At 40.5% G+C, this 13,168-nt stretch overlaps 1 protein-coding gene across 1 annotated transcript in view; it reads right to left on the reverse strand.

Annotated features, from left to right (window-relative positions):
- The window catches only part of LOC115807838 (collagen type IV alpha-3-binding protein), a 25,590-nt gene extending 14,097 nt beyond the window's left edge, over window positions 1–11,493 (reverse strand). The window contains exons 1-2 of the mRNA XM_030769007.1: window positions 10,864–11,493; window positions 9,563–9,697 (exon numbers count right to left, since the gene is read on the reverse strand). Coding sequence (XP_030624867.1) covers window positions 9,563–9,697; window positions 10,864–11,004 — 276 coding nt within the window. The 5' untranslated portion in view covers window positions 11,005–11,493. The remainder of the gene's footprint in view (window positions 1–9,562; window positions 9,698–10,863) is intronic.
- Window positions 11,494–13,168: the final 1,675 nt, after the last annotated feature.

A 13,168-nucleotide genomic window follows, 5' to 3' on the forward strand; every position in this document is an offset into this window, starting at 1 on the left:
AATGGTAGAATGCCTTATAAATAACACAAATTCCTCATTAAAAATTAATTTGTGTTTATATCAGCTTTTTATGCATTTTATAAGGGTATTAATCATGAGAGTTTCAATCAAAAGTAATCAAAAGTACAGTATAAAATGAGTGCAAATTAAAGAAAAGAGTCAAACAATGAGAGGTTCTTTGCAATTGGGAGTGCAGCTTCCTCTGATAGAATGTTCTGGAACACTGTGTTCTGAATGCTTCACAGATGGTTCTAGAACATGAATAGCACTCTTGAAAACACCTATGAAACATGAAAACATCAAATAAGCGACAGACTATCATTAGTAATACCTGCAAATCCTTCTGGGATTTTTAGTCTGGAAAAAATTGACATTATGGATCTTTTATGGGTCAGTATTTTCATTTCATACAGTAATATTGACACAGGCCTATGCTATGTGAAGAATTTGTAGAAACTGATTGTTTGCAGATCTGGTATCCTAATCTAAGGCAGACTTGTATGAAATATGTATAGGCCTCTTAAACATACATTCAACAAACTCTGGTCTGTTTTTAAATAAAAATTCAAAAGCCAATCTCGTCCTTTCTCACGTGACATATCAGTGCATCAGTGTTTAAAAAATGTAAATCAATCAAAGAAAATAATCACTACATTTATTGTTATCGTGGTGAAAATGAAAATATATGACATAGGGTTTTGGTCACGACACAGCCCTATCCGACTGTCTAAAAGATTACAATGGGATTCAAATGTGCTACCTAGCATATTACACCTAACACAGATATGCATGCTGGAATTTTACAGTCTTTATTAGGAACAGAAGAGGAGAAGGCTGAGACAGTTCATTTAATGATGAAGTAAGTGTGTGAGTGTGTGTGTGTTTCCTAATAAACCTGTTAGGATAAGAGTGACGTATGAGAAGCGAACTCGGCTCTAACAGAGAGAGAAGATTGCTGCTGTAGTTACAGGGGCACTGTGAATCTTTAACTCAGTGGACATGCATACACATGCACACATACACATAACTCTCCTTGTCCCTTCAGGATCTGGACTGGTTTATGCCGAACCTGAAAAGCAGACTGGTCTCCCGCTTCGGCTTTCCCTCCCAAAAACACAGTAGCCTATGGCTTACAAGAAGTGCCACATCCCCCAAAACCGTTTTTCTCTCTGTTGATGTCCCTTCTTCGCCCCCCCACCCCCTCCTCCTCCTCCTCCCTCTCCCTGGCGTACGTGTGTGAAGTCACAAAGTCAACTCATACAGAGTCAGAGAGAGAGAGAGAGAGAGACAGAGAGAAACAAAGGACAGTTTTCAGGAAATCTGCAGCAGGGAGAAAGTGAATCGAAGAGAATAAAAAACTGACCTGTAGAGACTCACATCAGCAGAGATGTAAAGAATATTACATGTCTAAGTTCATTCAAATGGAAAAGGACTGTCTCCAAGCTTAACCCTGACAGTTTACACGATACTTCACATGTCAAAGACTCTGGACAACACTGACAGCTGGCAGACAGTACAGCCTAAGGTTCCCCAATTCAAATTTGATACATGACACTGGCTGTAACGGCTGATTTTCAGTGTGCTATTACTCATCAGTAAACAATAGGAAAACAGAGTGTAAGTACAGATAGCCTTTTTCAAATCATTCTTAAGGTTGATTATTGATGTGTTTTAATAGTTTGTCAGGATTAATCTCAGGGAAGAGAAGTACTAGAGCATATAACACATAGCTAAAAGGTCTCCGAAAATGCATTTGTGTTTAAGTATCTCGAGAAAACGCATTACAGTAAACGCATACTAATCATATCCATTTCAAGTCGTTGTTAAACCGAAATTCAACCAAATACCTTTAATATCCGTTAATCTATCCACACCATGTGCTACAGATTTAACTAACGCATTGGCATAACCACACCATGTGCTACAGATTTAACTAACACACTGGCCTAACCACACCATGTGCTACAGATTTAACTAACGCACTGGCCTAACCACACCATCTGCTACACATTTAACTAACACACTGGCCTAACCACACCATGTGCTACAGATTTAACTAACGCACTGGCATAACCACACCATGTGCTACAGATTTAACTAACACACTGGCCTATCCACACCATGTGCTACAGATTTAACTAACGCACTGGCCTATCCACAGCATGTGCTACAGATTTAACTAACGGACTGGCCTATCCACAGCATGTGCTACAGATTTAACTAACGCACTGGCCTAACCATGTGCACAGTGAATGCAAACCAACACAGATGATTGTGCATTATACAACATTTAAAAAAAAATCATAAAATCTGAATTCTCCACACTGTTTTGAGTTAATCATTCACCCTCATCCCCAAGTATGAGTCCAAAATTCAGGTAATTGTTTTAAGGTAGGGACACAATGGCAACATGATGAAAAAAATGCAAACCTTTCAACCTGAGAGTTGAATTAGGGATTTCTAAACATTATCATTAAAAAAATGCTTACACCGATATGTGTGTGAAATGCCCTACAGTCATTTCACTGACAGAAAAGGGTTAATCTGGTTAGTCAGGAACCTACTGACGTACAATTCAATTCTAAGGATCCTCTTATCACTATTCAAAGAGCAGAATACCTGAAAAAATGCAAACGGGCAAATGAAAAAGAAAAGTAGGCCACTCAAATATCGTTTCGTTCATTCATTCATTCATTTCAAACTGTGTCAAAAAAGTTCTTTGTGTCTACTGGTATATGAATTTAGAACAACATTCAAATATTCATTCTGAATAACAATATGCAACAGAGGAGACAACAAACACGCCGCCTGATAGCATCTGTCAAGCTAAAATAAACCTCTGACTGTCTGGGCAGTAGGGCTGCAACTAACGACTACTTTGATCTATCGATTATTGAAACGAATAATCAACTATTCGGATTATGAAGTGCACAACTACTCAATGGCTATTATTTAGCTACCAGCTTTTGAATTTAGCTCGAGGTTGTTTAAGGCATGTGCTAAAAAAACAATATGACAATAAAGATGAATACTTCATTCAAGAATACGTCTTTTAATTAACTTTCATGCATTGAAATGTGTTCTAAATAAATGTTGCTTCTCTATATGTCCAGTTTTACGATAAATGGAGACTTGAGTTATTAGGGCTGTCACTTTTTTCTGAAAGTCAAGTTTGAACGAGATCAAACAAACCCATAAATCGTTTGAATTCATTCAATACACTGGGCACGCACGCATAGAGAGGAGTTGTAGAGTTTTTTGCAATAGACACTAGCAAATTCTCCGGTATTATCAAAACTTGTGCACTGAGCAGCAACACATTCTCCAACCGTAAACATCGCCATGACAACGACGCAACGTTTAGATTGTAAAGTTAGAGCACATTTGGAATGTGAACGGGATCGTTATGAATAATAGGTTATTATTTGCTACTATGTATGTTAAACAGCATTAATAATTCATTAATCAAGAGAATGGATTTTGAAATAGAAAACGTTACAGCTCGTAACACGAAGTAACATGGCTTTTAACATTAAGAGTGAACTGCTCCCATACTGGAGGTTTGTGGTCGTGAAGGTGTTGCCAACACGCTATTGTTCACTTCACTCCAGTAAGCAGTAATGCCTTTGTCAGAGTATTCCGAGTCAGCGCGAAAAACACATGCGATGGCGTCAATTGAATTCGTTGGCAACTAATTCGGTCATCGATTTTAGTCGACGTCGTCGATTACTTGTTGCACCCCTACTGGGCAGTGGGCCTTTCTCAGCTCTGTTCTCAGATCAGGCCTGAGGAAGGAGGTTTTTAAGCAGGGAAGACGAGAGAAAAGGAAGGAAGGACACTATATGAGAGGTGGTCTACTGGTCTTTTCCTCGTGACACCAACACACAGGAACACATGAGCAACAGAGGAAAAGAATACTCACTTCCTGTTTTACATGAGTGTCATCACTTTTCCCTCCTCCTCTGTTTTTTTCCCCCCTTAATCTCTGTGTTATCTATTCATATTTTCTCCCTTCCTTCCTCTTCTGTCAATATCTTCCTCTGCTCGTTACAGCTTTCTGTCATTTCTCCTATTTTCTCCTATCTGTTCCCTCAACGGCTCTCTCTCTCTCTCTCTCTCTCTCTCTCACTCTCTCTCTCTTTCTCTCTTCACACCCCTTTCCCTCCACTTCTTGTCACTCAGTGACTCGCCCACTCGCCCTCCCTCGGTTTCAACATCTCACTGGTCACGTTATGGTCACACTCTTCTAGGGTCTGAGGGGTCACAGACAACTGGGGATGAAATGGAGCCTATGTCACAGTTTCACCTTAACTTGTCCCCAACACACATACACAGACACAGGCCAGAGACGCTCTGCCACCCCACACTGTGCCAGTGAGGACACACACAGCTCTGACTGTCTGCCGCTCCAGCCTGTTAAGCTAAGCAGGGACACACACAGATAAATGTATGCCATAATACATCTCAGGACAAGAATTCTTCAATAGGCGTGCGCTAAACAAGCTTTCCGACATGAGGAGAGCGGTGGAATAGACAGAGTTTCTAAACCTGTTGGGCTGTGTTCTTGTTGAGGGACAAGGAGTGTTACATTCATACACATACACACAGAAAAACGGAGATTACAGTAAAGCGCCGTCAAAGATCTCACAGAAATAACATCGTATTCTCGGAAGCGGAATGGCTGTAAAACAGATTCTAGTGTGTTTTACTGTCCAATATTTTTCAGAAGTTATTCCCTCCGTGCTTGAAAGGTATGAAAGGCGAAGTTTGCTGCTAATCATTGCTCTCCTGACCACTCACAATGAGGCTCTTGTTCCATTTCACACCATGGTGTTCGTGCTTTATCAGAACGTGATCTGAATCGCGCTGTGCAGATACTGACATACCAGTATTTACCAGGTCTACTATACAAATGACAAAACATTTCCCAACGCTAAGCCGTTGTTCCAATGGTGGTGTAGCGGTAATAGGAAAAGCAGTGGAAAGCTCCCCTGCCCCCTGCTGCACTGCTTCAGTGATCCACAGTAAAGAACAGTGTGTGTCCGACCAGGGACAGGTTCCAAAACAACAGCCAACTCCAGACGTGGCTCAGACCCAGAGTTTATCATGTGATTTAGTGAAACACACACACATGTACAAACACAAAATGGCCCTGTCAATTGGTTCTGTGCATTTGATACTGTTTTTCTGAGTTACGACCATGATAACCACACACTCTCACACTCATGGTCATCGATGTTTCAGACCGCGCTTGATACTCTCTCCGTATGTTTAACATCACAGTGGTGTCAGGAGGCATTGTAAACAGCTTTGGTGCTATTAAATATTCAGTGCATCCATAAACTCAACACAGCAGCTTGGAATGTATGTGTGTGTGGTCCTGACCCACAGGGAACAGAGAAGGGTTAAAACAGGCTAATGCAACACTGGTGCTTTTAGCTAATGTGCATCAGAGTGTCTCAGCAAGCTGATGCTAAAACATGCCCTTTGAAAAGATCTATTCTATTAGCTTTCAGCTAACACGCAACACAACCACTAAAAGATTCCCTTTACAATAGTATTCTGCTAGAGGCAGCATTATAGCATTTCTACAGGTTTTAAAGTGCATTTAGGAATAGCTTTGTGACAACTTTATGAGGCCATTACTTCAATTTATAAAAAAAAAACTGTAATTCTGCCCAATTTCTACTGGGTTAGCAGAAAAAATATATTGACTGTATATTGACTTTTATAAGATACATGGTAAATACAGCTAAGTCTCAGGTTTGTAAGTAGTGGCTCTGTGGTTGTGCAAAACAAACTTGCTTAGTATCAAACAGACAATAATGAATGTCTAAACACTGCATGGGTGTAGGCTTTGTGGCTACCACTTTTCATTTTTTTCTTTAAGTTTAATACACAGACACACACACACACAAAAAGTTCAACAAATTGCTCACCACTCTCACTCCCTGCTTACTGGCAGAAGGCCCAAAGAGATAAATTGCGCTCTGTTTTGTTTTATCTGGACTGGTGCAAAGTTACCAAACAAATTAAGTGACTGGGGTACAAGCCATAGGAAGGCCTGATTAAACCCATAACCAGTACAGTTCCATGTTTTTGTGCCCATCAGCCCTGCTGCAGTTTCATGCTGAAAATAACTACACCGCTTACAGAGAGCAGAAAAGACAAGCAACAAGCCTTACAAAGCCATGACAGACAACGGTGAGACTGTGCAGGGTTTAAGCCCTCAGCTGCTTCTCTGCAGATACACACACACACACACACACACATATATATACAGACATACATACACATATATACAAAGAGAGAGAATGCGTGAGGAATAATTTTTCCGACTCCAAAGAAAGAGGAACCAGCAGTTCAGGCTGTCCTGTTAGACTGTGTGTGTGTGTGTGTGTGTGTGTGTGTGTGTGTGTGTGTGTGTGTGTGTGTGTGTGTAACCTAATACACTCTGTTTAGAGCAAGAATCTCCTCTCAGGTTCTCCTTTTTCTTACTCTCTTTCTCTTTCATTATCTCCTCATCTCCCCTACACCGCTGTAACCTCTCTTCTATTTCTCCCTCTCTGTTTCCCCTCTCTAGTTGCGGTACTCCACTCATCTCCTCTTTTTTTCTCACCCTTCCCCATTCTTCTCTTCTCTCTCTGGCTCCAAAGTAAACCCAGCACTATTTGGAGTCATGCCTGTTCAGACATGAGTGATGAGTTCAAGTCTGGATTAGAGACAGGCGTGTTTGTTTACCTCCAACTACCTGGCCTAACTGTGGCTCTGAAGCCGGTACTACCAATGAAAACTCAGCCAGAAAAAATACGATGGCAGCCTTTCCATTGATATGGTCAACTAGTAGAGGGCCTTAATGATTGACTGTTCAAAATGATTGAGAGAGAAAGAGAGAGAGCAGGGGAGAGACAGAAAAAGAGAAAGAGAGACAGAGACAGAGAGAGAGAGAGGGGACTAGTAGACTGTGACAAAGTCCAGGTCTGGCTGCAGTTCCCATCGGGACAAGCAAAGGGGCAAGTCTGTTTATTGGTATCAGAGCAAAAGACCTTCAGCCTTTTAAACTCCACGTTTTCACTCCACTAATCTCTTCACGTGAGACTCAGGCGTGGTAAGCACAACAGCATTGTTCAAATTCATAAACATCTTTGGAAGGATCCAAAATGGTGCTTTTGTTTTCTGACCCCAAAGGGACTAAACGTGATAATCTTTGTGTTTCATTCTCCAAGAAATTCAATTCAGTTGAGCTTCAATGGCCTATCTGCATGTTTGTTGACAACAATGCCAAAGCATTGAAATTCTCTTTATCAAACAATGTTTTTGCATCAATATCAACATTAATTAAGATTTGTGATAGAGTGTCTCATGGTCTGCCTGTCTGTGCATTCTCAATAAAATGTAATGAAATCACATTCAACTTATCTTTCCTTTACAAAATGATGTTAATCAGCACAGTCTTTTTACCCTATACAACAATCAACAATACATTCTGCACCCTGCTTCACAGAAACTTACAAGGAGGTCTTTCTGAAATTGAATCAGATTCCTGGAGAATCAGACTAATCCTGTTGTGTCTGCTGACTGTAATCCTGTCTTTCTCTCTCTTCTTTCTGTGACAATGTGGAGACTGGTTTTGTTAAGTATGGAGCCATTCAGACACACGCACTAACACACACACACACGCACGCACGCACGCACAAATACACAAACACAAATACACACACAAACACAGAAATACAGTTTGAAAATTTTGTTGAACTGTTGAATTCAATGTTAAATCACCTTCATACAGATAAGGGCATCAACAAAAACAGAAATCATGATTTTTCAATCCCAGATTTCAGACATTTTAAAAAAGGCATCTAAAAATGGACAATAAAACAGATTTCATATAAGATCCTGGTTTAGAGGCCCTGTTTCATTTTGTGGATGTCATTCGATTCAGCGTTAATGTTTGTCGGCTATGACACTGCAAACACAGAAGTGCTCTACTACATTCTCATACAAATGTAGTGCTGCCTGAGGCAAGAAGAGGAGAATTACTTTGTGGTATTAGGCCTTGGTCCAATAGCTAACACAAAGGACATCAGACTGGTGAATTGAAAGAGACTGTGTGTGTTCCTTCGATACTTTGACATTTCAAGGAGGACCGTAAGTACATGGGGTAAGTTAATATTTACTACTGAGCACTGCAGTCAGAACAGAAAGGACAGCCTTAGTCACAGGTGACCGTCTGAGTGAGGCCAACTCGCTGGGTTTCTGTGCAACAGAGTTGACACTGAACAAACAAAAATGTCTCCCCCACCTTTCTAATGCTCCATGCAAAAAAAAAAAAAAAAACAGAGTTGAGAAAGTAGGACAGAGGGAAAAAACGAACAACTACTGAAAGGTGGACACCGTACAAAGCACAGTTTTCACTGAACCATATCTATTTGGCCTGTGCAATACTCTGTCTGTTCAGTACTCAGTAGCCATTGTCCACACTGAAAAGCCAGGAGAGCACACTCGCATTCTCTCAGTTAAATAAATACAGACAGTGTCTCAAGGGTCAAGGGAATCTGCCTTTAACTTGTTTCCAGTTTCCATGACGACATAACCTCTGCCCCATTTTTCTTTTTTTTTCTTTTTTGTTTCCCTTTTTCTGGCATTTATACCCAAAAAGAGGCACAGCTTTCTCAGCTTAATGTCGTAATCACCACCAGTCATCTGACAAACCAGTTAATCTTTACTGTAACGTTAAGAATTTCTTTTTTCTGGTTTTTCCCTTTCTCAGTTTCTCAAACAATTCAACTTCCACATCAGAGCCAACACTTGCCTCTTGTGCCTGTTCATTTACAAAACACTGTCCGTCATTAAAGAAGACCACTAACTCAGCAAACCTTAATCGATATTTGCCACTGCTGATAACCTTTCCTATCAAGTGTGTTCCAAAGCCTGATTATTCTTCCTTACTCAACAGATGTGGGTCTGTTTATGAGACTCACTCTGATAAGATCTGGACAAAAACTCAAGAAGGCATCCTGTCCAGTCCCTCTGACAGCAGGACCCATCTCATCACCCTTTTCCTGTTGTAACCAGCTTACTTAAAAGAAAGCTACGGAGGAATGTTAGTGACGCAGTCCAGTGAGTCTAGCAATCACAAGCCGATTTATAAGGGTTTTCGCTCGGCACTCTGGTTTCTCACTGTCTAGCACAATCACAGCTAATTCAACTTATGCTGAGCTTGCTGATCGGATGACTAGTAGGCACAAGGTTTCATACCACAGCAATCCAAGTGTGGAGCTGAGCAAGATGTGACCAGCACAAGTATAAACGCTGCCTGAATTCATCACATGAAAAACCCTGACTGTGACAGACGTCACAGCAAGAGAGAAGATCCATTCCAACTTAAGCCAAAGCTAAGAACGTCAGAATGCAAAACCCAATTCCCAGACTAGATGTCTGGAAATTGAATCCAGTATCCACATTGCCAAGCAGTCACAGACAGACTGTGACACACCCCATCTCCATGTCTCACCACTATGACCCCCCCATCAGGTGTGTAGAGCACATGTGTGTGACTTACTGTGATGATGGCCTTGCTGAGGCAAAGAGAACCCCTGCAGCCATACTCTCGTTCATCCTGGGACTTGTAATAGCTCAGTGTGTTGTTCTTCAACACAACCCAACGGTCCTGCCAACCATGGATGTAGTTCGTCCACTAGAAATGGAGACGGAGGGAGGGAGGGAGGGAAGGAGAGAGAGAGAGGGAAAGAGAGAAATGAAAACACAGGTCTAGGACTTAAAGATACAAAGTAAGTTCAAATTACAGATATCATCTGACACACACACACATAAAATTTGATCTCCAAGTAGATCAGCAAACAGATTAAAAGGTGCAGGTGTCATTCTTGGACATGATGACAAATGGAATTACTATGTCAGATTTTGAATTTTCATATTTGGGAAGTAAGTATTATTACTTGTTTTTTTAGACACAATCTGCTTATTCTTCCTGGTCTGATTTAATATTTGGAATAACATTCTATGTGTTCATTAAATCCACAGCACAAGTAACCACACAGTTATTCAAAGCAACACTGTAATCTGAGATATCCGCAAGTAATGACTCACAACTCAATACACACCCGCAGCAGAGCAGGTGGATTTGAGATTATAGATAATCTGTGACGGAATATGCAAGCCTCGTCATATGGATAAAACGAATAAACCTCATCAATTACTACACTATACGAGTTTCCCCAGAATGTGGAATATGTCTCCTCATTCGGGTCTCTCTTTAAAAGGTTGAACATGATTAACTACGTTCTTTGGGCTTCTGCCATGTGTCCCCCCGAATGAACTGTAGTAACCCCGCAGTGGCTCATCAGCGTTGGAGATTAGCGCTGTCCACCACAGTACATAAACACAATTTAAATCGAAATTTATCCTGATCTAGCACAACATTTATAGCACCTCTAAGTTAAAGATCATTGCAAAAAATTATACGAGACACCTGTTATACTTCGAGTATAGACTACGAGTACACGGAATTGCGTCAAGTGAGGACGTTACCATTGCTCGATACTATTAACTTTACATGAATCATCTCAACGTTGACTGCGTTCAAAACTTGTGAGAATCACTTCAATTTCTCAATGTTGTTCTAGCGGATCTGAAAACCATCTAACTTGACCACGTCTGTTAGATAGTCAGTACAAGACCACGAACGTCGAAGTAGGTAGATGGTTTGTTTACTTTGACCCTGTTTGGGACAGGTTTAGACAATAGAATGGACCTACGGAGAAAATGACGCCCGATACGTTTAAAACACAAACACACAGGACAACACTCCTGGCCATTAGAAATCACATGTCCTTATCTTACCTTACTCAAAACCCCACTGAACTCTGCCACCCCACCAGGATGCCCGGGATCTGGCTCAAAATCCTCATCCGAGCCAGAGGAATTCCAGCTCTGATTATCCGACATTTGTTTGCCGTTCACTATTATCGGACTTGAATTCATACGAGAAATCAAGAAAAGCTGTCAAAAAGTAGAAGACAGCTACAAAATAATGTTGTGAAGGGCGACTACAGATTATGGAGTCGATGTGTTGTTTGAGAACTTCAAAACAAGCGTCCGAGACAGAGAAAAAAATCTGCAACGCAATAAATGAAAAATACTTGACGTGTCGCTCTCATTAGAATACACCTAGCTGGTCAGATACAGCGAGATGAAGATGATGAAGAGAATTATGATGGCTACGTTAGCTTAATTTGCTAGCCGAGCTAGCTCTCAAACCCGCCCCTTTGCTTCTTCTTCAAAACGGCAACACGTTTGGTTACCTTCAACTATAACGGTCCTCTATACTGGGGATAACACATTACGAAAGCCCTACGTTTTGTCCTATACGTCCAACAAAATGTAAATTCCTTATACAGGTCAAGAAAAACGAGTGGAATCCAATACGATTTAATGCTGTTTTTGAAGGCTGGTGGTAACGTCTCTTGCTATACAAACGCCATCTTCACTGACGTCTGTCTGACTCGCGAATGATAGAGACGCGTGCTGCTGCGAGCGGAGGGGCGCTGGCTGCGGGATGACATCACGGAAAGCGTTTCTCAGAGAGAAGCCAGGCTCCTCCTCCTTAAAAAGAGATCGACCGTATGTACGAGGCAGCTTCTTCACATCTCGTGGCATGAGGTGGGGGAAGTGAGTGATGTAAATGTAGTATGGTGTTCTCTTTATGAATTCTTAAGTTTATGTTACAGCCTAATTCACGCGGATCTACCTTAACGTTTCCCGTAGTGCTATGATATTTTATTAATTAATCCCTTATTGAGTGGATTACTGATCTTATGAGATCTACAAATACTGTAAAGCCTTTTTTATTTGTCTGCATGAACTTCAATAAAGATATATTTTATTTTATTTTATTTCGTTTTGTTTTTGATAAGGTTAAGTTACATTCTTATCCATTTAGCTGATGGTGTAAAAGGTTTAGGATTGGTCAATAAAAGAGATTTCACTCATGAGGGTTGTTAGACTTAGTTCGGATGCCTGCTCGGTTAAGGGTATAGAGCAACCCACTTCCTGTTGTGGTTTTTCGTTGTGTTGAGGGATGAAGAGCTGTAAACATATCTGTCTTTACCACATTTCAAATCCAGTACCACACTGAATCTTTTTGTTTCAACCTCAGCAAAATGTTAAGGCCCCCGAACATCATCTAACAATCACAAACATTATCAAATGGTTTTCTTCTTTCAAAAGCATGACTTTTTATTCACTATGTAGTGAAAAAAAAAACTGTAGGCTATGTTTTTGTTTGTTTGTTTGTTTTTGTTTACATTTGATTTGTATAAGGGGTCACTCTTAGGGAGGGTGCTTTGAACTTCTGTTTTTTAAAACATTTTAGCCTCATGAAAAACAAACCATTATCATCAGAGGGATCATAATTTCAACACGTAAAATATGTGCCAATGTTTAAACAGCAGTGACAGTGTAAAAGTTGTTTGTCTTACAATAATCACAAACAAAGGGGAAACAAAAACAAATAAACTGCACAGTCTCCGACTCGCGATACTTCCTAAACACAGATTATTTCACCATTCAAGAAACTTTCTTTCTCTCTCTTTCTCTGTATCTCTCTTTTCTGTGTCACACACACACACATACACACACACGTCACACACTTTAGCTGCTCTCTAATTCATGTAAATAAGAACATGGTCATAAGCCAACCTACGCACAAACAACCATACACAAATGCACAAAACAAGTGTTTTTATAGTAAATAAAATGAAATAAAATAAAAAAGTTATGAACTGGTCACATAGAAAATGAAGATTTGGCGAGATAGACACATCAACAAGCACACTCAGGTTGTCATGGCAACTGTGAATCATAAAAACAATAACAATGCCACAGAAAACAAACACATGCACACGCACTCATGCACACTCACACACACACACACGCACACGCACACGCACACACACACGCACACGCACACGTCTAATTCTAATAGCTGCTGTCTAATTCAGTAAGTGAGAACATAGTCATGAGCAGACACACATCTACATAAATGCAGTAAATGAGTGTACTCTCAGAGACTGTTAGCTATTAGAAACCTCTTGGCATGGTTCCAGAGATAACCACCCAATCTCACATGTCTTTTGCATAAACCACG

This window comes from Chanos chanos, chromosome 3 (assembly GCF_902362185.1).
Source record: "Chanos chanos chromosome 3, fChaCha1.1, whole genome shotgun sequence".
Classification (NCBI taxonomy): Eukaryota; Metazoa; Chordata; class Actinopteri; order Gonorynchiformes; family Chanidae; genus Chanos; species Chanos chanos.